The sequence below is a fragment of the Dendrobates tinctorius genome, unplaced genomic scaffold, assembly GCF_039654945.1.
Source record: "Dendrobates tinctorius isolate UK_male_01 unplaced genomic scaffold, ASM3965494v1 ptg000240l, whole genome shotgun sequence".
In the NCBI taxonomy this organism is placed as follows: domain Eukaryota; kingdom Metazoa; phylum Chordata; class Amphibia; order Anura; family Dendrobatidae; genus Dendrobates; species Dendrobates tinctorius.
Window position 1 is genome coordinate 4,439,588 of NW_027361907.1, and position 25,652 is coordinate 4,465,239.

Genomic DNA, 25,652 nt, shown 5'->3' on the forward strand with positions numbered 1-25,652 from the left:
GTCAGAAAAGATTTCCTAATTATTCATTATCTTTTATTTTATTTGCTCATCCAATAATATAAATATATTACTTTCCTCTCACATACATTCCCATCTCTTCTCCTTCCAATTTTGGACTTATTAGGGAAGTCGTTTTACATTTTACTATGAAACTATTCTTCATAGATCACAGACAATAAGACAGAGGTGGGTATTGTAGTCGGTTTGCTTGGTATGTGTGCTATCCTTTACTTTATCGGATACATCACAGTGCCATCAGAACCAATGCACCCTTTTATAGGTCTTTTATTTATTACCGGACAGGTTGACTTAGAAAAAAAAAAAAAAAAAATTACATGTCCTAATGTAATCCGAATTGAGGATCAAAATCGACAACGCAAGTCAATGGCCCAAAGAAAAAAAACGGATAGAATAGGGATATCATTTATGTGCTGTCCCTATTAGTGATGAGGGACTGTGCTCGGATACATTGTTATCCGAGCATGCTCGTGTGCTAGCTGAGTGTCTTCGGCGTGCTCAAAAAATATGTTCAAGTCTCCGCAGCTGCATGTCTTGCAGCTGTTCGACAGCTGCAACACATGCAGGGATTGCCTGTTTGTTAGGCAGGGATGGCCTGTTTGCTAGGCAGGGATTGCCTGTTTGCTAGGCAGGGATTGCCTGTTTGCTAGGCAGGGATGGCCTGTTTGTTAGGCAGGGATGGCCTGTTTGTTAGGCAGGGATGGCCTGTTTGCTAGGCAGGGATTGCCTGTTTGCTAGACAGGGATGGCCTGTTTGCTAGGCAGGTATGGCCTGTTTGCTAGGCAGGGATGGCCTGTTTGCTAGGCAGGGATGGCCTGTTTGCTAGGCAGGGATGGCCTGTTTGCTAGGCAGGGATGGCCTGTTTGCTAGGCAGGGATGGCCTGTTTGCTAGGCAGGGATGGCCTGTTTGCTAGGCAGGGATGGCCTGTTTGCTAGGCAGGGATTGCCTGTTTGCTAGGCAGGGATTGCCTGTTTGCTAGGCAGGGATGGCCTGTTTGCTAGGCAGGGATGGCCTGTTTGCTAGGCAGGGATGGCCTGTTTGCTAGGCAGGGATGGCCTGTTTGCTAGGCAGGGATGGCCTGTTTGCTAGGCAGGGATGGCCTGTTTGCTAGGCAGGGATGGCCTGTTTGCTAGGCAGGGATGGCCTGTTTGCTAGGCAGGGATTGCCTGTTTGTTAGGCAATCCCTGCATGTGTTGCGGCTGTTGAACAGCCTCGAAACATGCAGCCGCGGGGACTAGAGCATATTTTTTGAGCACGCCAAAGATCCTCTATTAGCACTCAAGCATGCTCGGATAAGTCTTATTCAAGCACATTCACTCATCACTAGTTACTATCTTACTGTTTAAGAAGATAATGGATGTAAAAATAAGAGATAAATATAATTTGTACCATTTATGCTGAGCAGTTAGCTAATGGTATGTGCAGCAATGTAACACCGAAATACATTATTGTATATAATATATTGCTGTCGTTTGTGTTGTACTTGCTCTAACATGCAAACAATTTTCATAAAAACCTTCTTTCTGTGAGATAAAGAACGGTCCGAAGATTGCCTTCTATAAACACAATCTAATCCGCGGCGGAACATTTCTCATAAATAGAATAAATGTATTTACCTCACTGGCCCTCTTGATTATCTTGTCATCAATGTCGGTTATGACCATCACCATGACCACGTCTATTCCAAAATATTGGGTGAGAATTCTACGAATGATATCAAATCGAACATAGGAACTGGAAAAGGAAAGGTGTCAGTTTTATTAAACAAGACACTATAGTTTTCAAAAACAAAGGCCACAAAAACCTCACCCAATCTTTAGCTTTTCCAAAAATAGTCAATTAAAAAAAAAACTTGTTATTCCTACAGCAAATAAATTCACCATTTCTACACACATTCCCACCACTTTTCCTCTTTTATATTGTGGTTTAGGGCAGTGGTCCCCAACCTTTTTTGCACCAGGGACCGGTTTCAAGCAAGACCATTCTTCCATGGCCCGGCAGGGCGGGGATGGAGGTGTGGCAGAGGCAGGGCTTTGGTCATAAGGGGGCGGGGCTATGGACGCGGTTGTAGTGTAGCAGTGCATACTTATCATTAAATAACATTTATAATGTGACTCAACTCACCATAGGTTTTGAATGAGTGCTCCATCACCCCCTTCTCCCCATCATTGCCTTCACCCCATCACTGCCATCTCTCCATCATTGCCTTCACCCCATCATTGCCTTCACCCCATCACTCCCCTCTCCCCATCACTGCCGTCTCCCCATCACTGCTGTCTCTCCATCATTGCCTTCACCCCATCACTGCTGTCTCTCCATCATTGCCTTCACCCCATCACTCCCCTCTCCCCATCACTCCCCTCTCCCCATCATTGCCTTCACCCCATCACTGCTGTCTCTCCATCATTGCCTTCACCCCATCACTGCTGTCTCTCCATCATCGCCTTCACCCCATCACTGCTGTCTCTCCATCATCGCCTTCACCCCATCACTGCTGTCTCTCCATCATCGCCTTCACCCCATCACTGCTGTCTCTCCATCATCGCCTTCACCCCATCACTGCTGTCTCTCCATCATCGCCTTCACCCCATCACTGCTGTCTCTCCATCATCGCCTTCACCCCATCACTGCTGTCTCTCCATCATCGCCTTCACCCCATCACTGCTGTCTCTCCATCATCGCCTTCACCCCATCACTGCTGTCTCTCCATCATCGCCTTCACCCCATCACTGCTGTCTCTCCATCATCGCCTTCACCCCATCACTGCTGTCTCTCCATCATTGCCTTCACCCCATCACTGCTGTCTCTCCATCATTGCCTTCACCCCATCACTGCTGTCTCTCCATCATTGCCTTCACCCCATCACTGCTGTCTCTCCATCATTGCCTTCACCCCATCACTGCTGTCTCTCCATCATTGCCTTCACCCCATCACTCCCCTCTCCCCATCATTGCCTTCACCCCATCACTGCTGTCTCTCCATCATTGCCTTCACCCCATCACTGCTGTCTCTCCATCATTGCCTTCACCCCATCACTCCCCTCTCCCCATCACTCCCCTCTCCCCATCATTGCCTTCACCCCATCACTGCTGTCTCTCCATCATTGCCTTCACCCCATCACTGCTGTCTCTCCATCATTGCCTTCACCCCATCACTGCTGTCTCTCCATCATTGCCTTCACCCCATCACTGCTGTCTCTCCATCATTGCCTTCACCCCATCACTGCTGTCTCTCCATCATTGCCTTCACCCCATCACTGCTGTCTCTCCATCATTGCCTTCACCCCATCACTGCTGTCTCTCCATCATTGCCTTCACCCCATCACTGCTGTCTCTCCATCATCGCCTTCACCCCATCACTGCTGTCTCTCCATCATCGCCTTCACCCCATCACTGCTGTCTCTCCATCATCGCCTTCACCCCATCACTGCTGTCTCTCCATCATCGCCTTCACCCCATCACTGCTGTCTCTCCATCATCGCCTTCACCCCATCACTGCTGTCTCTCCATCATCGCCTTCACCCCATCACTGCTGTCTCTCCATCATCGCCTTCACCCCATCACTGCTGTCTCTCCATCATCGCCTTCACCCCATCACTGCTGTCTCTCCATCATTGCCTTCACCCCATCACTGCTGTCTCTCCATCATTGCCTTCACCCCATCACTGCTGTTTCTCCATCATTGCCTTCACCCCATCACTGCTGTCTCTCCATCATTGCCTTCACCCCATCACTGCTGTCTCTCCATCATTGCCTTCACCCCATCACTGCTGTCTCTCCATCATTGCCTTCACCCCATCACTCCCCTCTCCCCATCATTGCCTTCACCCCATCACTGCTGTCTCTCCATCATTGCCTTCACCCCATCACTGCTGTCTCTCCATCATTGCCTTCACCCCATCACTGCTGTCTCTCCATCATTGCCTTCACCCCATCACTGCTGTCTCTCCATCATTGCCTTCACCCCATCACCCCCCTCATGGCCTTCTCCTCATGTCCCCATCTCCTCCAGGGCCAGGCTACACAAACACAGACCAACACACACACACACACACAGACATACATGTACACACACAGACAGACATACATACACACACACCACCTCTCTCCTCTCACCTGTCGCAGCATCGCCCGCGCTTCCTCGCTCTGACACAGCAGCGGCCGCGCTCTTCTCTGTGTCAGTCAGAGACAGGAAGCGCGGGCGGCGGGCAGGAAGCTGGACGCAGTGGACAGGTCCTTGCAGCTCCGCTCCTGCTATTCCCTCTTGCAGACAGCGGAGCTGCTTGATCGCTCCCTGGCCGCCGCTAAGAACTGCTGCGCGCCGCCCCAGCCCCCGCTACGCCACTGACCGCCCCTGGCTCCCCTTGTGTCCGCGGACCGGCAAGGGCACTGCAGCGGCCCGGTGCTGGGCCGCGGACCGGCGGTTGGGGACCCCTGGTTTAGGGGATGAGTAATCTTTAGGCCTGGTCATCAATATGAAGGTCAGTGGGGTCCAACTCCTGGTACCCTCATCGATCAGCCGATTGAAGGTGCTGATACAGCGCCATACATTGTGTAGTGGCTGTGAATGGAACTGCAGCTATCTCCTACTCACTTGTAAGATCAAATGTAAATTACTTTTCATCTCAAAGTCAAAACAATTCTTTACTTCTCAAACTAAATAACTTACTGTTATTTAAAAGGAACCTGTCACCTCCCATCTTCTTGCGACGCCGCCCTCCTGCTTGTTTCATTGCTGCCCGGCTTCTGTGCAGGCATACTTATCTGCCCTGTTGAGGGCAGAGCAAAGTACTGCAGTGCGCAGGCGTTGGGCCTCTCTGACCTTTCCCGGCATCTGCGCACTGCAGTACTTTGCTCTGCCCTCAACAGGGCAGAGAAGTGCGCCTGTGCAGGAGCGCGATGCCGGGGAGCAAAAATGCAAGCAGGAGGGCGGCGTTGGACCTGGACCTGCGACACCCATTGGACCGCCCCCCCCCCCCACCTTTCCACGTATAAAAAAAAAGTATTTTTCTTATCTTGCAGGTCAAATCAGGGGCTTATCTACAGCATTATACAATGCTGTAGATAAGCCATGAAAGGCGGTGGCCGCATCTTATAGCGGCTGTGAGTTAACGCTGTCATTCGGGTAGGGGATACTCACTTGGAAGCCAATAAATCACATCCGGCACAGGTTTTCCATAAAACAATCACGGTCCAAGCGGTTTATTTACGCATCATAAACCATGACCAGCAACATAAAGTTCATATCAAACGGCATAGCGTCCATGACAGAGCTCCACTCTGATTATCCTGTACTCACACAGGTTAAGCAATGTCCATTGCGCAGGCTTTCTAGCCTCACAGTTCTCATCCAGTCAGGGTTTTACCTCATGGCTGCTTCTCCATGCTGCAGACATTCATTCCCTCCTCTGGGAATTCTCAGACACGTGCAGCCATTACACACAGGCACTTCAGGGAGGCAGACACATCTCCCAGCGAGATCTTCCAAACAGACCAACCAGGTCCCTGCATTCACCAATGTGACCTACCCTGGCCACCTTATATGGTCCGTAGCCACGCCCACCTGGTCACATGGCTATGACCTCATCACAGGTCCTTGAACCATCCTCACACTTTACACTATCGTTCTTAACCACACCCCTGGGTGGATTTGTAGGTAACTAATTCCGCCCGCCTCCCCAGCTACCTGGAGACTTCTCCCGGACACATTGAAACAGCACCTCGGCAGTATCACTGCTGATCAAAACACACACAAGTCTCCATCTCAAGGCCACCCACCTTGAGATACACAATGGTCATTCAGTACTCTGCCATTCATCCTCTCTCTTAGGACATCCACACAGCGCCCCCTAGCGGACACAGTGGTCACTACACCACACGGCCAAAACAGGTGACAGGTTCCCTTTAAGAGTCAATGTGGACAGATTTTTTTTTTTTTTAGGAATGTTATTTGGACAGAGCCTCCAAGTTACTAATACAGTGAAAACCTCCCAAAGTGACCGATTTATGACACTAGACCTCTCAAGAAATTCAGCAAAGGAAGTAGTGAATGTTTTTACCCCACAAATGTTTCATAAACTTTTTTTTTTTTTTTTTTACATTGGGCCATAAAAATGTGAAAATGTTTATGTCTCTGATATGATGTTATTTTAGGGATACTTTTTAGTTTTTACAAAAGTAAATGGAGAAAAAAATGCTGTTTGACGTCATTTGCAACACATATTTTACAAAGAATATTAACTAGACAGCAGCACTGTGTACAATAGTCATTGGTCAGTGAAGGCGAAGGTATGAAATTAGATGTCTTAAAGGCTAAGGAAATATTTGCAATCATATATTTTCAGCATTTGTTTCCTGATTTCAACATTTAGCATCTTTCTAAATAGTCTTCATTGAAAAGTTTCACATCATTTCATTGCTGTGGTCGGATACTTCTGACAGCACACTGCTCCTGGCATTGCTCACTCCTCTCATAGTAGCCCATCGTTACCAGAATGGAAGACAGATTGTATGCAGCAGGGGTATGTGAAGAGGAAGGAAAGCACCTAAGTCTTTATGGAGGGCAGAACACACAAGCTGCAGTCTATTAGTGTACAGACTAGGAGGAAATGGCAGGGGGGAATATTAAGGCTGTGTCAATGTAGAGAGAAAGCACCCATAACAGAATGTGCAGGTGGTGAGAGAGGAAAAATCACATTTTCTTCAGCATCAGTTTATGCCAGAACAGGGAAGACAAGATCAATCATGAGCTGTAGAACTGGGAAGTTATGCAGGAATGGACATGTGCCGATACATGACAGTGAGTGATGGCAGCTGCTTGCTGGACACAAATAGCCCGTTGTAGTGTTTTTCCTCATCACACTTGCTGTTCTTTATGCGATCTTAATATATTTCACTTGCACATTTTCTGTGTATGTATTTGGCATCTCATATATAGAAGACGGACAGATCACATGCTTATGAAATTGGTATAATGCATATTTATTTTTTACATTTGTTAATGTGTGTCAAACCCTGCGTACCCTGACCTGCTGCCAATTTGTACTCTTCTGCAACAGGCAATTTACGCTGTATTACAGATTTTCCATCTGGAAGTCAGACCCACAAATCTGCTGCATCGCCCTGTGGGAATGTGCCCCCTTACAGGGCTATGGGCAAGTGTTCATCAGGCTTTCAGCTTCTAACACTAAACAATAAAGGCCCGATTCAATATTGCATTTGCTCCTATTTTTTATCTACTTTTTCCTACTTTTTTGTTTTGCTCCAAAATTACTCTCAAGTTGCACCTATTTTTACTCTACTTTCTACTTGTTCATCTTTTTTTTTCATTTTTCTCGGTTTGGCATAGTGGGGGGGGGGGGGGGGGGGGGGTTTGCAATCTTGATGTTTGCAGCCGATTCGTAATGTGCGACTTTTTAACCCCTTCATCCCTGGGCCATTTTCCGTTTTTGTTTTTTTATTCCCCCTTCTTCCAAGAGCAAGAGAAAAAAATTCCACAATTGGTTTTAGGGGTTTTATTTACCATGTATACTATATGGTAAAACTGACCTGGCAGTATGATTCTCCAGGTCAGCACGAGTACGCAGATACCAAACAGGTTAAAAAAAAAAAAAATATTTAGTTATCGTATTTTTCGGACTATAAGACGCACCCCTATTTTCAGAAGGAAAATAGGGAAAAAAATAATAATGTGTCAAATGGGGGTCCGTCTTACAGTCCGAATTCAGCTTACCTGGGAAGGGATCCGGCACAGGTGGAGAAGTAGTCACAGGGGTCATTCAGTGGTCCAGGCTCGTGCGGTGGCTCTGTGCTTGGGCAGCTGCGCTGGGGCAGGGGCGGGTGGGCTGTGCTGGGGCAGCTGTGCTGGGGTAGGGGCAGCTGTGCTGGAGCAGGGGCAGCTGTGCTGGAGCAGGGGCAGCTGTGCTGGAGCAGGTGGGCTGGGGCAGGGGCAGCTGTGCTGGGGCAGCTGTGCTGGGGCAGGGGCAGCTGTGCTGGGGCAGGTGGGCTCTGCGGTGGTGGCAGCGGGCGGCGCTCTGCGGTGCGGTGGTGGGCAGCGGGCTGTGCTCCGATGCAGGGGTGGCGGCTCCGCCGGCGTTTCTTCGCAGCCCGGAGGCCCCCGCACACCCCTTGCTGGGCGCCGCCATGTTGCGGTGGCCTCCGGGAGCATGGACGCCGGCAAGATGGCCGCCGGTCCGGGGACGGCGCATGCGCAGCTTCAGATCGCGTGCCGAGATCTCGGGGGACGAGATTCAAATCTCCGGGCTGCGAAGAAACGCCGGCGGAGCCGCTGCCCCTGCACCGGCGCACAGCCCGCTGCCACCACCGCACCGCAGAGCGCCGCCCGCTGCCACCACCGCACCGCAGAGCCTCGCCCGCTGCCACCAGCGCACCAGGTACCGTGCATTGCGACCATAAGACGCACTCCCCACTTTCCCCCAAAATTTTGGGGGAAAAAAGTGCGTCTTATGGTCCGAAAAATACGGTAAGTGGTGAAAAGAAATTCAAAAATTTGTATGAAAAATAGTTTTTGCTTTTGTTGCCACTTTCCCTGACCACTGTATGGAAGGTTTCAGTGACTTGTATATAAGACTTAAAGAATAATTCCCCGCGCGGGCTTTAATGGAGATTACGTTTAGTGGGTGCACTCTAACGTTGTCCAGTACACCCCACAGTACCAAGCCTACATAATGTCTAATTTGAGCAATAGTAAAGCTATCTCCCACCAGGATTGGGTATTTAAAGACAGTGTCTTCCAGAGTAAGAGGACACTGATTGTACGCCAACATGTCCCAAACCTACATCCATTATTCCCAAGCACACTATAGATGGGAGGTGGCCTGCCCTGTAGAAAGGAGGGATTGCCTAAGAAGGGAAGAAACACCGAGATATGGGGGTCAAGTCCACTAATTTGTCTAGCATGGCGCCATCCCAGGATTACTGACCACAATAGGGGGTTATCCCTAACCTCCACTGGGACCTCGGCTTGTCGTAGGTGAAGCAGAGCAGGGAGACTAAAAGATCTACACATCGCCCCAACTATTGGAGTATTGGTGCAGCGGGTGAAGGCATAGATCCAGTCCAAGGAATGGCGGAAGACAGCCGGTATACTATATAGACGTAAATTAGGGAGATTAAGGCCACCAAAGGATTTTGTTTGTTGCAGCTTAAAAATATTAATTCTAGAACCTCAATATGATCCCCAAATAAATTGACAGAAGACTTTTGTTGAAAGCCTAAACAATATAAAAAAGTGAGGACAGCGCTTCCCAAGTTGGTGAAAGTCAATCACTTTATTCTGCCATCTGTTGCGACGTTTCGATCTATGCAGATCTTGATAAAGATGGCAGAATAAAGTGATTGGATTTCACCAACTTGGGAAGCGCTGTCCTCACTTTTTTTTTATATTGTTTGGACTTTTTACCAAGGACTCCTTGGACATGAGGAGCGCTTTCAATGTGGGTAAAGTTGACCCTTTGCTTACATGAGGTGCTGTGTACTACCACTTATTCAAATATTTTGTTGAAAGCCTGTCATCAGCTTTAGATAATAGAACCGGCAGTGTCTGTAAGGGAAAAGAGATCGTTTTAATCAGATGGGCTTTGCCCGCAAAGGACAGTTTTAAGAGATTTCCAGGATTGTATTTCCGGTATAACCGCAGAAATGAGGGGTCGAACATTCAGTTTATAGATGTTATGGGGGGGTTGAGGGTAGGTAGACCCCAAGATAACTCAGGGAGTCTCTCCTCCACTGAAAGGGGAAAGGGAACGGCCACTGTTTCTGAGCAGCTTTGAAGATAGCTAAAGCATGAGATTTGTCGCAATTTATGCGAAATCCCGAAACTGCTCCAAACTCGTTAAAGCATCCATTGGAATGGATTCCTTAGGGTTGGCTATCATGAGTAAAATATCATCAGCAAATGCCAATGTTTTAAGCATATGGTGACCGATCCCATAGACTGACCATGGACAAAACCCATTTGATATGGGGTGAGAATATCAGGAAGTATAGACTGAAGTTTATTAGCCATGATTTTGGTAAGCAATTTAATATCAACGTTTAGAAGGGAGATCGGACAGTAAGAGGCAGGGAGGAGCAGGTCCCTGCCTGGCTTTAGCAACACAGATAAACAAGCTTTGTTGTATCAGTCAGGCATAGAACCCGAATCAATAACATGATTAAAAAGAGTAAGGTGGGATGTGAGCAAAGGTTGTAACATTTTATAAAATTCAACCGAAAACCCATCTGGGCCAGGTGCTTTATGCAACTTTGAAGACTTGATGACTGATCCCACTTTCCCAGAAGAAATCGGTCAATCAACCTTATGTAAAAATTTGTATCCATCCTCCCGGGAATCTAGAGATGGGCCATAAAGGTCTGCGTAAAAATCTCTAAAAACCGTACAGATTTGAGTCGGGTCACGGGTAATAGAGCCAACGGGTAATGCAATATTAGAGACTCTAGTAGCCACTTTGAGTGGCTTCGTGAGGGATGCCAAAAGACAGCAAGGTTTATTACCCCACTGAAAATATTGATTGCGTTGATGAGCGAACTGATTGTGTACCTGTTCATGCAGTAGGGTGTTTACGTTTTCTTTAGCTGTAAGGTAAGCCTCTCTGAAAGAGGGAGTATTATGTAATTTAAAATCTCTATAAGATTGAGTAAGCCAGTCTAAGGGTCCCTTTTCACATAGCGACGCACCAGCGATCCCGACAACGATACGACCTGGTAAGGATCGCTGGTACGTCGCTACATGGTCGCTAGTAAGCTGCCAAACAGGCAGATCTCTTCAACGACGCAGCAACGATACGGAGATCCGTATAACGACCTCGGCAGTCGTTGGTACCTTGTCACACAGCAGCTTATCTGACGACTCACGCCTGCGTCCCCGAGTTCTGCGTCGCCAATGAGGTCGCTTGTTGGCGTCAAACACAGTGATGCATGCTGGCCAGCGGGACGCCAACGATCAAAAAATGACCCAGGACATTCGAGCATGATCAGCGATATCCAGCGGGGGGGTGGTCACTGCTACGTGTCACACCTAGCGAGATCGTTGGCGAGGTCGCTGTTGCGTCACAAAATCGGTGACTTTTCAGCGATCTCGCTAACGATATCGTTATGTGAGACGGGGCCTTAAGAGAGGCCACAAGGAGGACAACAATTTTTTTTTTCTGGGACACAAAAGGAGATATCATCTCCCCTAAGCACTGTCTTAGCAGTGGCCCAGAATAAAGGCCCCGTTACACATAACGATCCAACATGGATGAGATCGCTGGGACATCGTTAGGCTGATCGCTGGTGAGCTGTCACATAGACAGCCCCTCCAGCGATCAGGACCAGCGAGCAAGCTGGTTTCTAATGTAAACATCGGGTATCCAGGAGCCACGGCTCCTTGATACTCGCTGTTTACCTTGGAAACCGCCTTACACGCTGGTTTCCAAGTTAAATATCGGGTATCTAAGAGCCGCGCGGCTCCTGGATACCTGCTGTTTACCTTGGAAACCAGTGTGTACGCCGGTTTTCAAGGTAAATAGCGGGTATCCAAGAGCCGCGGCTCCTGGATACCCGATGTTTACATTAGAAACCAGCGTCCAGCGTCAGTGATCGCTGGTCTCTCGCTGCCACACGCAGCGATGCGTGCTGGCCTGCGGGAGACCAGCGATGAAACAATGGCCCAGGCCGATCGAGCACGATCAGCATACCTGGCAGGGGGGCCGGTCACACACAGCGATCTCGCTGGCGAGATCGCTGTGTGCGACGGGGCCTTAATTTTATATAATCTAAGTGTTCCGGTTATCCTCCATGAAAGTCTCCCACCAACCAGTTATATAGCGTTTGAAGTCATCCGAAGTGTAAAGATATGAGGGAAAATGCCAATGAAAAGATACAGTTCTACTAGTGGAGAGTTCCAAAGTAAGTAAACCTGGAGAGTGGTCAGAAATAACCGATGGAAGGATATCAACTGTTTTTAAGAAGGAAAGATTAGGGGCAGAGATTAACCAATACTCAATACGAGTATGAACGTAATGTACTCTAGAATAAAAGGTGCATTCTCTCTCTGTAGGGTGACAGCATCTCCAAGCATCAACTAGATCAAGCCTATCTAGTAGGGTAGAAATCGCTCCAGTTGAAGAATGAGATGCAGGCAGAGCTGTAGACCTATCAAGGAAGACGTCATAAAGGGTATTTAAATCACAACTAATAATATATTAGTGGGATGCCAGACATGAACAGTTTCCAAGAGTCTAGCAAAAAAGGAAGGATTGGCAGTGTTGAGCTTATAAACATTAATGAGGCAATATTCCTGCTGTTTAATAAGGACTCTGACTAGTAAATATCGTCCTGTCTTATCTTTCACTACATCTTGTATAGAGTAATCGAGGTCTTTATGAAACAAAATGGCCACCTCATGCTTCTTCCTTGAAAGGAAGCCTCCAAGCACTTCAAAGAGTGTATATTATGGAGCAATGGGTGACCTCTGCAAAGCCAGCGAGTTTCTTGTAAAAAGATGATATGCGGGCGTAAGGCCTCTTTCACATTTCAGCCTTTTGACATCAGTCGAAATCCGCCCTTTTTAGAAAAAAATCGGATCCTGCGGTTTTTTAAGTGGAATCCGTATTTTTCTCATAGACTTGCATTAGCGACGGATGGCCGTCCGCTTCATCCGCCATTTGACGGATCCGTCGGAATTTCAGTGTCCGTTGTCTGGAGAAGATGGACTTCGTAACTTTTTTGTCTGCGTTGAAAAGATGGATTGCGACGGATCCTGCGCTGTCCGTTGTTGGCTAGAATGGAAGCCTATGAGCGCAGGATCCGTCACAATCCGTCAAATGACGGAATCCTGCAACGGATTCCGTTTTTTTGAACTGAGCATGCTCCAAATTGTTGCTAATTTTTCAGACAGCACCAAAACTATATAAACCTGCCAGGTAGGGCTTCATTCCTCAATTTGCCAGCCAGCAAGAGAGTCCTGCCTGCCAGCAAGCGAGTCTGCCTGCCAGCAAGAGTGTCTGCCTGCCAGCCCAGCCAGCAAGAGATTCCTGCCAGCCAGCGTGAGTGCAGCGTGTATGTGAGTGTGTGTTCTGCAATTTTTTTTTTTTTATACTGTACTTGTATTTCCAACAGTGCTGCGACATGTGTGTGAGTGTGTGTGACTGTGTGGCGTGTGTGTGTGTGTGTCCTGCAATTTTTTTTCCGTTCTCATACTGTACTTGTATTTCCAACAAAGTGCTGCAGCGTGTGTGTGACTGTGGCGTGTGTGACTGTGTGTGTGTGGCGTGTGTGTGTGTCCTGCAATTTTGTTTTTTTTTCTCCTGGTGTACTTGTATTTCCAACAAAGTGCTGCGCGTGTGTGTGACTGTGTGTGTGTGGCGTGTGAGTGTGTGGCGTGTGTGTGTGACTGTGTGTGTGTGGCGTGTGAGTGTGTGGCGTGTGTGTGTGACGTGTGAGTGTGTGGCGTGTGTGTGTGACGTGTGAGTGTGTGGCGTGTGTGTGTGACTGTGTGGAGTGTGCGTGTCCAACCATGTGGTTTTTGTTTGTTTTCATTTACTGTACTTGTATTAGGGAATCGGTCACCCATTTTTTGTGATATGATGTCATTCAATTTAGTGTCACATAAGCATTATAGCAGTACTTTTGATACCCCGACTCCCCAACTTTGATGAATAAATACCGTTTTTAGCTCTTCTGCGGTGTAGGTAAATCTCCGTGGTCCGGTCCGATGGGCGGGGCTTATTCTCTCCCCCCTCGGCTTGCTGAACACATTGTGATCTGTGAATATCACAGATTCCGTAGAGTTGCTGCGCGTGCGCATTAAAAAAACGTGCGAGAGGCCATTTCAATGCGCACGCGCGGCAACTCTACGCGATCTGTGATATTCACAGATCACAATACGTATAGCAAGCCGAGGAGGGGGGGAAGAGGAGAATAAGCCCCGCCCATCGGACCGGAACACGGAGATTTACATACACCGCAGGAGAGCTAAAAACAGTATTTATGCTTCAAAGGTGGGGAGTCAGGGGGTATCAAAAGTACTACTATAATGCTTATGTAACACTAAATTGAATGATATCTTTACATCATATCACAAAAAATGGGTGACAGATTCCCTTTAAAATAAAGAGCAGTGTCCTCCTACATGCCAACAAAAGTAAAAAAAAAAAAAAAAAAAAAAAGTAATAAAAACTGTCTCCAAAAACTGTCCGTAGTATCACTTAAAACTAAGGTCATTTTAAAATTGTGGGTTTGCCACACAGGAAAGCACTACATGCAATACAGAGGTTTGAGGTTGTATTTTTTTTTTAACAAAAGGTGTATACAAATGGGGAATGCAGAAATTTTATTATTTCAATTTTTATCTGGGTTTTTAAAACATTGACTCTATGGCCAATAGATTTTCAAGTGGGGGTTTAGGTATTTAAAATTGGAAGGAGGGTAGGTGTTTGCAAGGTATGTTTTGTTTTGTTTTTTTTTGGGGGGGTACAGGAAGTGTAGGGTTTGCCAGCTTGCGCATCGCGCATATCAAGATTGAAGGAGGTTATTAATTGTTAAATTACAGAGGGGGTTAGAAAACGACTCAAGTACTTAGCATTTTTTTGTTTTGTGGGGTCGTAGGTTTATTTTTTTTTGGGGGGGGAAGGTTTAGAAATCCAAATAGCTCTGGACCTAACTTTTTTTTTTATTTCCTAACAGCGGATAACACATAAATAATCAGTATAATAACAAGTGTCTTTATATTTGCAGATCCTTCGAGGGAGCAAGCCAGGCCACCAGTGAAAGTAGTGATGTAAGTATAAAGGCCAGAAAGCTTAATATATAATTTGTATAGTAGCTAACAAGTGTCTTTATACTTGCAGATCCTTCAAGAACAGTGACAATGTCTTCTCCTGGGAGCCCCCCATGACAGCGTCAGCGAACTGAGGTCATCAAAAAAAATTTTTGTTTTTCTCTGATGGTAACAGTTTTTGTAACCCTATATGCATTTATCCTGTTTTCAAAGGAAGCTGAAGCAGAGGGGCTTCCAGAAGGAGACGGACGGGGTGGAGAAATGCCAGGAACAGGCGCGCAGAGTGTAAGTTTCGCAGAGACAGATCCTCACGTACATCACACTACACCCAACACAAACATTCATCACAGCACACACAATACATATTCTCCATCCAAGCACATAATCATTTTTTTTTATAGTCTTCACAATCCGGGACTCAGCCTAGAGGTCCTCCAAGCACCTCCCAGGGTCGTCGACATGAGCATCGCGGCGGTCAGCGAAGAGTAAGTAACCTTTTTTGTTTTGGGTTGTTTTATTAATTCTTTACTTCATGTGGATGAATTGAGTTTAATTTCTTTTTCTTTTTTCACAGCGTGCTCCCGACTCGGATGGTGAGGAGGCAGGGATGTACGTCGACAGCCTCATCAACGAGGTCCGAGAGTGGGAGCCGCTGTGGAACATGGCGGACCGCCGCCATACTGACCAAGCCATCACCCGTCGGCACTGGGAGGAAGTTTGCTTTGTAGTTATTGACAACTGGGAGGACCTTGAACCTCGGGCCCAGGATAAAGCGCATAATATTCACAGTTCAGTAAGTTATGTTGCAGGATGTAATGTGTTGTATACCAACCAATTTGTACTTTCACTTTCCATGTGACAGGGTTATCACGCGGTGGCAGTCACTCAGGGATCGCTTCAAGAAGGAGTTCAACAAGGAGATGCAGGCCCCGAGTGGATCGGGAGGACGCAGGAGCAGCCGTTATAAATACGCCAGAGCCCTGTCGTTCCTCCGGTCGACGATGGTGAGCAGAAGGCAAATATTCCACACACCATTTATTCAGTCAAAATGTTTACATGTCTAACCTTATTTTTTGGTTTCAGCAAGGGCAATGTGATATCATTATATTAATATTTTTAATTTTTTCTTTGACAGGATCGTCTGCAGCACTCAGGAGCCTGCTGCTGAGTTGGACCCTTCTGGAGCGATCCCAAAGGAGTCTGCCACCGGGGACCATATCCAGAGACCCAACCCCTCTGCACCTTCCCTCATGTCTGGTCCCTCGGCCCCATCCACCATCGCTGGAGCAGCAGGGCAGACTTCGTCACATGAAGCTGCTGGTGACGAGGTGGCTTTCCCTTTACCCCACCCCTCAGACACTGCCGCCACATCTAGAACACCTTTAGGCTGAGTGCACACGGTGCGGATTCTCCTGCGGATTTTTCCGCGCAGATTTTGCTGAATCCGCAGGTAAAATGACCTGCGGATTTAGTGCAGTTTTAATGCAGATTTAGTGCAGTTTTAATGCGGATTTAGTGCAGTTTTTGTGCGGTTTTCCACCTGCGGATTTCTAGAATGGAGCAGGTGGAAAACTGCAGGAAATCCGCACAAAAGAAGTGACATACTGCAGTTTTCAATCCGCAGCAAATCTGCACGGAAAAATCCGCACCATTTGCACAGCGAATTTTGAATTACATTGCCTTTACTGGTACTGTACATCACATGCAGTTCAGCTGCAAATCCACAGGGCCAAATCCGCTGCGGATCCGCAGCAGAATCCGCACCGTGTGCACATAGCCTTAGGGGTTCTGCACAGCAGCGCCAGAGAGGTCAGGAAAGGAGCTATGCGCCTGAGTTTTTGCATCTGAATGCAGCCTTCCAGAACGCTATCAAGCTTTTGGGACACAAGCATAATGGAACTCAGCAGTCGTCTGGATAGGATGCATTCAGATGCAAACAAGTCGCCAAAACATTGTTTTTTTCAATCAGTACTCGGGCACATGGAAAATCTAACTCCTGACCAGCAGATGCATGTAATGCAAGTCAATGATTGACAGAGGGATTTATTGGTTAACATCCGCAGCTCTGCTCCATCCGCGGCTGTTCATGGCACATGATTACTGATTAAATCAGTCAACATGTGCGGGGAAAGATGCGGGCTCAGCATGTGAGACTGCATCAAAGTCAGGGACACGACATATGATGTAAATATACAACATATGTTGTGAAAGTGTTATAAATTCGCACAGTAGTTGTGCAAATATACTATGTAAAAATCATTCCTCTCTTGTAGTGTCCCAGTGCTGAGGAATTGAGCTTTGAAGGCACATGCAAATTAGACTGGAATTTCATTGGGGGCGTGGCGGTGTACTTAAGAGTTCATTAACACGCCCCAATACAGCTCCAGGCTAATTTGTATGTGGTTTGGAAGCATGATTTCTCATCTCTGGCACATTGGCTTACTACAAGACCGTTATCATTTTTCCTATTGTGCTAGGACCTATTCAGCCATTGCACTCCTTTCAGTAGTAAAATTGTGCTGACAGGGCAGGTTACACATATCTCACAGCAGTAAGTGTAAATCTCTTGGTCTGTGTCCGATATATATCACCGCTGATCTAGTATGTGGTATCTTTACCAGTGATCAAACAAAGCACATGCACACTGCATTTTGTATAGCTCATTATCTATGTACTACTTACTATAGGTTACTCATATGTAACCATATTTATTTTATCCTGGCTAAATAATCCCTTTACTACCTGTTGGCTTACTTTATCACATTTCCAGGTTGTATGTACAATGCATCCTCTTGTTATTTGAAATGTTTTGCACTGGCACTTACTTTTGGTATTTAAAATTTCTTGCACTGTCACCTGGAGCCACATTACCAGTAATTATAGCTATCACTTTCTTACTTGTTGATAAGTTTGTTAAAAGAGGGTTGCTGTGTAACTTATTTTTTTGTAACTTTGGCCCCTGCAATCTGGTATCTAGCAGACTTTTAATTATCTACATAATATATTGTATATCTATTTATTTATTTTTTGTATATTTAAATAAAGATTGTACCTTTTGGATTATACTCTGTAGTAAGCAAAAGAAGTCCCTAGTCCAGTAAGAACCTGTACATAGGATTACATTGTGGACAGTTACAGAAATCTTGCAATCTGTTTAATAGAACTTCTCATTCTGGAGACATGTTAGAGGGTTGGTCCGGTTCCTAAAATGTCCTTTCTAAATATCTATCTTTACACCCTAACTACTTTAGGTTTACAGCCCCAGCCTCCTATGACGTCACATTTGAGACTCCTCTCAAACAAAATGCAATGAAAAAAACACATTTAGGGATTAGAAAGATACAGAAAAATGTAGGGTATTGTGTAATAAAGGAAATGACAGACATGATAGAAAGAAAGAAGACATTAATCCCAAGTTTCCAACATATCTTTGGGCAGTTTTCCTTACTTTGCTGCCTACCATGGAAAAGAACACACGATGACTTACCATGCATGTCCAAGATGTGCGTGATCATAAACTGTAGGCCCACAGCTATACCTAAAACAGCAGTACAGATAATATTACCATGAGAACAGTTTGGATTTAGGATGTCAAATATATATCTAAAAATATGTAGTTCAAAAAATCAAGTATTGCAAGTTAACACGAGTCAACATTACGGCTCTTTACCCAAATGTTAACGGTTTCTTTTATTTCATCTCCATCTCCTTCACAGCTTTCTAAAACCAGTTTAAGTCCTCGCCATTTATGACGTGCTTGCTGTCAGTGAAAGGAGATTCAGTTACATTCAGAGGCTGGAAGCTTGTCCTCCTCATGAACAAGTGACATGAGCTCATTAAAGTTTTATTTTGCCTTTTTAGTAGGTTATAGTACTTTACATAAGTTATAAGTTTGGAAAGTGTAAAATGTCAAAATCACTCTGGAATAATGAACTAAAAGGATTCTCTATGAGGTTACAGCAATTATGGCTTTTTGGATCATTATGGGTGATTAGAGGTGTCACAGTATGACAGTGTGTTTTTCATTATCTTTACATTTTTTGGGGGGTGATCAGTTGTACATTTAGGATTTGATTGTGGCAGATTGTTACCTCAACGGAGGAGTGGACATACTGTAACATGGGTGCAATTTGTGCAGCCGCACAGGGCCCAGGAGCTAAGGGGGCCACAACTAGCTCCAAAGCAGCATCAGCCATAGACACATCACTGGGTGCACTATGAGGAACTACTGGAATGCAATGGGCCCATATAGGAAGGGGAATAAATAGGAATGGATGCAAAGTCACATAGTGCAAGCTGCAACGAATCTGACACTTTTCTGTCTGATGGCAGGGAGCTGCGAAATGCAAAGGATTTCTCGTGGATTCTTCCCCCATTCATGACAATTAGGTTTCTTCAACCCAGTTCACTCATTGGAAAATTTCCAGATAAAATTGTGCTACTTATTCCTGCAGATTCCGAGCCTGAAGACGCTGTACCAGCCCCACTTAGAATATGTGCTTGTTTCCATCTAGCCGCTGATGTACCCAAGTAGCCTTTGAGGCGAGAGATGCTCCAATAAAACGCTGGCGACGGTTTTTTAAAATTCCGCATATAATATAGTGACGGCTTCCAAGCAGAAGCCGCCAGAATCACGGATTGGTCACTTCTTTTTGCCTCTTAACAACTTTTGAGGCCTGAAGTAATTAGAAGAAGAGACAAAAGACGGAACACAGCTAGCCGCTTTGAATAGAATATGTTCTGTCTTTTTGGCGCTTTTTCAGCTGACATACACCTGATAAATCTGTTTTTTTTCAGCTGAAATGCACCTGATACATCTGTTGTGTGCACATACCCTTAATGGGGTTATTCCTCACCCCAATCCCTGCAGAACCTTCTACATTAGTCTTTATTCTCTCCCAGTTTTCTGTAATGTTCATTTTCTCTATAAGAATACAGGACAGCTACACCCCCGCACCCTGTAAGATGGGGGCCTCATTATGGACCCATGGCACTACCTGGGCCAGGACAGCTACACCCTCACACTCTGTAAGATGGGGGCCTCATTCATTATGGACCCATGGCACTACCCAGGCAAGGACAGCTATACCCTCACATCATGTAAGATACAGAACTCATTATGAGTTCTGAGGCCCCCATGATGTGACAGCTACACCCTCACATCCTGTAAGATGGGGGCCTCATTCATTATGGACCCATGGTACTACCCAGTCAAGGACAGTTACACCCCCACATCATGTAAAATATAGAACTCATTATGGACCCATGGCACTACCCAAGCCAGGACAGCTACATCCTCACATCATGTAAGATACAGAACTCATTATGGACCCATGGCACTACCCAAGCCAGGACAGTTACACCCTCACATTATGTAAGATACAGAACTCATTATGGACCCATGGCACTACCTGGGCCAGGACAGCTACACCCTCACACTCTGTAAGATGGGGGCCTCATTCATTATGGACCCATGGCACTACCCAGGCCAGGACAGCTATACCCTCACATCATGTAAGATACAGAACTTATTATGAGTTCTGAGGCCCCCATGATGTGACAGCTACACCCTCACATCCTGTAAGATGGGGGCCTCATTCATTATGGACCCATGGCACTACCCAGTCAAGGACAGTTACACCCCCACATCATGTAAAATATAGAACTCATTATGGACCCATGGCACTACCCGATCCAGGACAGCTACACCTTCACATCCAGTAAGATGGGGGCCTCATTATGGACCCATGGTACTACCCGGGCCAGGACAGCTACACCCTCACACCCTGTAAGATGGGGGCCTCATTATGGACCCATGACACTACCCGAGCCAGGACAGCTACATCCTCACATCATGTAAGATACAGAACTCATTATGGACCCATGGCACTACCCAACCCAGGACAGATACACCCTCACACTATGTAAGATACAGAACTCATTATGGACCCATGGCACTACCCAGGCCAGGACAGCTACACCCTCACATCCTGTAAGATAGAGAGCTCATTATGGACCCATGGCACTACCGGGCCAGGACAGCTATACCCTTACATCATGTAAGATAGAGAGCTCATTATGGTCCCATGGCACTACCGGGGCCAGGACAGCTACCCCCTAACACTCTGTAAGATGGGGACCTCATTATGGACCCATGGCACTATCCGACCCAGGACAGCTACACCCTCGCACCTTGTAAGATAGAGACCTCATTATAGGGCCCATGGCACTAAATGGGCAAGGATGGCTACACCCTCACACCCTGTAAAATGGGGGCCTCATTATGGACCCATGGCACTACCTGGGCCAGGAAGGCTACACCCTCACTCCCTGGATATTGTATATACAGTAAAGCTTCCCCAAACTGGTGTTTCACTGGTTGGGCCCAGTTCTTTTATCTGCCCTTATTGACACTGAGTTCAACTTTGACACATGGTAAGGTTTTTAATATTCGGCAGTGTAGGACTGTCCCGATCAGAGTTACCTTGTCGTGGTGGGATGGCTTTTATGCTATTTTTGATTAAAAAAAAGTATTACTAAAAACTCTTATTTAATTGCACTTTTACTTTTTATTAACTTAGTTACAGCAGGGTTATTGCTCATTTTTTCTCTGGTAGGTTTTATATATTTTATGGCCAATGTGAACATGCGTTTAAATGCTGCATGTATACCAACTCAAACCAAGCTCAATTTTTGTTTTTTTTCTTTGAATTATTGCATCCTGTGCAAGCCGTGGTGTGGCCTCCCTCTCCTGAGCTGGAAATTGTATATAAGGCTTCACCAGACTGGTTTTCCACTGGTTGGGCCCAGTCCATTTGTCTGCCCTTATTCACACTGAGGTCAACTTTGACACGATAAGGTTTTTAATATTAGACAGTGTAGGACCGTCCCGATCAGAGTTACCGTGTCGTGGTGGGATGGCTCTTATGTCATTTTTTATGAAAAAAAAGTATTACTAAAAATTCTGTTATTTAAATGCACTTTTCCTTTTTATTTTAGTTACAGCAGGGTTTATGCTCATTTTTTCTCTTGTAGGTTTTATACCCTCACACCCTGTAAGATAGATAATATAAGAAAAAAATCCGGCACTCCCGAATGCAAAAAATAGAAGTTCCTTTTTATTTTTCACAGCTTAATAATCCACATGATGTACATTCAATAACGTTTCGGTCTCTATAATGGACCTTCTTCAGACTGAATGTGACACAACGAAAGGAAAAGGAAAACAAAAAATTACATAAATAAAACAAAACTGGTTTTCAAAATGCCTATCAAAAAACAAATACAGTCAATGAGGACTAGATCTGCACAGGAAACCAGATTATATAAGAGTGAATCATATATGCATCATATTTATCTAGTAGTCACAGAAATAAGAACACATAGTAATCATATACACATTTTAGAGAGGTAAAGTATCCCATATGAAACAACAACAAAATATCATACAGCATAATACAGAGAAATACAAATACAGATGGGACTCCCAATACACGGGTTACTAAAGAGATATTCCATATAGCTATCAAATCGTCATTTAGCTAATATCATTAACAAAGGCTAGTGATAAAATGACCAAAAGACTGACATCAGAGATCTTTTTTTTTTTTTCTGTATTTCTCCTGTATTTTTTCAAGATCTCTGATGTCAGTCTTTTGGTCATTTTATCACTAGCCTTTGTTAATGATATTAGCTAAATGACGATTTGATAGCTATATGGAATATCTCTTTAGTAACCCGTGTATTGGGAGTCCCATCTGTATTTGTATTTCTCTGTATTATGCTGTATGATATTTTGTTGTTGTTTCATATGGGATACTTTACCTCTCTAAAATGTGTATATGATTACTATGTGTTCTTATTTCTGTGACTACTAGATAAATATGATGCATATATGATTTACTCTTATATAATCTGGTTTCCTGTGCAGATCTAGTCCTCATTGACTGTATTTGTTTTTTGATAGGCATTTTGAAAACCAGTTTTGTTTTATTTATGTAATTTTTTGTTTTCCTTTTCCTTTCGTTGTGTCACATTCAGTCTGAAGAAGGTCCATTATAGAGACCGAAACGTTATTGAATGTACATCATGTGGATTATTAAGCTGTGAAAAATAAAAAGGAACTTCTATTTTTTGCATTCGGGAGTGCCGGATTTTTTTCTTATATGATTTATTGGGACTGGTATCCTGTTCTGAGCACCCCTCATCTAATTATCGGAGTGACGTGTCTTTTTGTTACCCTGTAAGATAGAGACCTCATTATGGACCCATGGCACTATGCAGCCCAGGACAGGTACACCCTCACATCCTGTAAGATAGAGATCTCATTATAGACCAATGGGACTACCCGGGAAATGCATAGCGCGTGTCCCAGGGATCTGTGGGACATGCATAGCGCGTGTCCCAGGGATCTGTGGGACATGCATAGCGCGTGTCCCAGGGATCTGTGGGACATGCATAGCGCGTGTCCCAGGGATCTGTGGGACATGCATAGCGCGTGTCCCAGGGATCTGTGGGACATGCATAGCGCGTGTCCCAGGGATCCGTGGGACATGCATAGCGCGTGTCCCAGGGATCCGTGGGACATGCATAGCGCGTGTCCCAGGGATCCGTGGGACATGCATAGCGCGTGTCCCAGGGATCCGTGGGAGATACATAGCGCGTGTCCCAGGGATCCGTGGGAGATACATAGCGCGTGTCCCAGGGATCCGTGGGAGATACATAGCGCGTGTCCCAGGGATCCGTGGGAGATACATAGCGCGTGTCCCAGGGATCCGTGGGAGATACATAGCGCGTGTCCCAGGGATCCGTGGGAGATACATAGCGCGTGTCCCAGGGATCCGTGGGAGATACATAGCGCGTGTCCCAGGGATCCGTGGGAGATACATAGCGCGTGTCCCAGGGATCCGTGGGAGATACATAGCGCGTGTCCCAGGGATCCGTGGGAGATACATAGCGCGTGTCCCAGGGATCCGTGGGAGATACATAGCGCGTGTCCCAGGGATCCGTGGGAGATACATAGCGCGTGTCCCAGGGATCCGTGGGAGATACATAGCGCGTGTCCCAGGGATCCGTGGGAGATACATAGCGCGTGTCCCAGGGATCCGTGGGAGATACATAGCGCGTGTCCCAGGGATCCGTGGGAGATACATAGCGCGTGTCCCAGGGATCCGTGGGAGATACATAGCGCGTGTCCCAGGGATCCGTGGGAGATACATAGCGCGTGTCCCAGGGATCCGTGGGAGATACATAGCGCGTGTCCCAGGGATCCGTGGGAGATACATAGCGCGTGTCCCAGGGATCCGTGGGAGATACATAGCGCGTGTCCCAGGGATCCGTGGGAGATACATAGCGCGTGTCCCAGGGATCCGTGGGAGATACATAGCGCGTGTCCCAGGGATCCGTGGGAGATACATAGCGCGTGTCCCAGGGATCCGTGGGAGATACATAGCGCGTGTCCCAGGGATCCGTGGGAGATACATAGCGCGTGTCCCAGGGATCCGTGGGAGATACATAGCGCGTGTCCCAGGGATCCGTGGGAGATACATAGCGCGTGTCCCAGGGATCCGTGGGAGATACATAGCGCGTGTCCCAGGGATCCGTGGGAGATACATAGCGCGTGTCCCAGGGATCCGTGGGAGATACATAGCGCGTGTCCCAGGGATCTGTGGGAGATACATAGCGCGTGTCCCAGGGATCTGTGGGAGATACATAGCGCGTGTCCCAGGGATCTGTGGGAGATACATAGCGCGTGTCCCAGGGATCTGTGGGAGATACATAGCGCGTGTCCCAGGGATCTGTGGGAGATACATAGCGCGTGTCCCAGGGATCTGTGGGAGATACATAGCGCGTGTCCCAGGGATCTGTGGGAGATACATAGCGCGTGTCCCAGGGATCTGTGGGAGATACATAGCACGTGTCCCAGGGATCTGTGGGAGATACATAGCACGTGTCCCAGGGATCTGTGGGAGATACATAGCACGTGTCCCAGGGATCTGTGGGAGATACATAGCGAGTGTCCCGAGGATCTACAGGAGATACAGAAGGGTGAGCACAAGCTACACGGATTGGTGCTGGCTGCGATGAGGGTCCTGGGGGGGGGATCAGCCAGAGGTCATCAGGACAGGTATTCAGCCTCTGGATACTTCCATTCTCTCACAGCCCGACCTGGTGTTATAAAGCCGCGGGGTGTAGACAGCGCCTCCATCCCACATAACTGTCGCCACATGTCATGATATACAATACAGGCAGGGTCTGACCATGTCGCCAGCGCCGGTCGGTGCAGTGTGAGCTCTTCCTTCCTTTTAGTCAGGCTGTTGTACACTTGTATTCCCGTGTCATATCCACTAGGGGGCGCCCAGTGCCCAGCTGTAGAGGTACATAAGCCTCCGGCCCGAACGTTCACGGTCACTCCGGGGAGCCGCCGGCAGCAGAGGCGCGCTATGCTCTGCATCCTCCCTCTGACACCCGACAACTCGCATCCAGCGCGGCAGCCTCTGTGTTGTCAGCCGTACGGTGCGGTATTAGGAGCGCTGTCAGTGTGTCCACATGCACCCTGATAGAAGCCAGCCTCCCTCCATGAAACCAAGCCTCTTCCTTTGCCCCTCCCACCGTTAACCCTGTAGCTCTCATAGAACAGGAAAGAAACTGGCGCCACTTTATATAGAGGCTCACGTTACCTGTACTGTGACAGGATTACACGGATATTGTGTGTATGGTTGCCCGGGCCAATACTGTACTGCTTCCATAGGCTCACGTTACCTGTACTGTGACAGGATTACACGGATATTGTGTGTATGGTTGCCCGGGCCAATACTGTACTGCTTCCATAGGCTCACGTTACCTGTACTGT

The 25,652-nt window shown here is 46.7% G+C and overlaps 1 protein-coding gene across 3 annotated transcripts in view; it reads right to left on the reverse strand.

Moving 5' to 3' along the window:
- The window catches only part of CARS2 (cysteinyl-tRNA synthetase 2, mitochondrial), a 94,669-nt gene extending 69,253 nt beyond the window's left edge, over positions 1 to 25,416 (reverse strand). For all 3 annotated transcript variants that reach the window (XM_073556837.1, XM_073556835.1, XM_073556836.1), the window contains exons 1-3: positions 25,060 to 25,416; positions 18,288 to 18,338; positions 1,636 to 1,753 (exon numbers count right to left, since the gene is read on the reverse strand). In XM_073556837.1, the coding sequence (XP_073412938.1) occupies positions 1,636 to 1,753; positions 18,288 to 18,338; positions 25,060 to 25,253 (363 nt within the window). In that variant the 5' untranslated portion in view covers positions 25,254 to 25,416. The remainder of the gene's footprint in view (positions 1 to 1,635; positions 1,754 to 18,287; positions 18,339 to 25,059) is intronic.
- Positions 25,417 to 25,652: the final 236 nt, after the last annotated feature.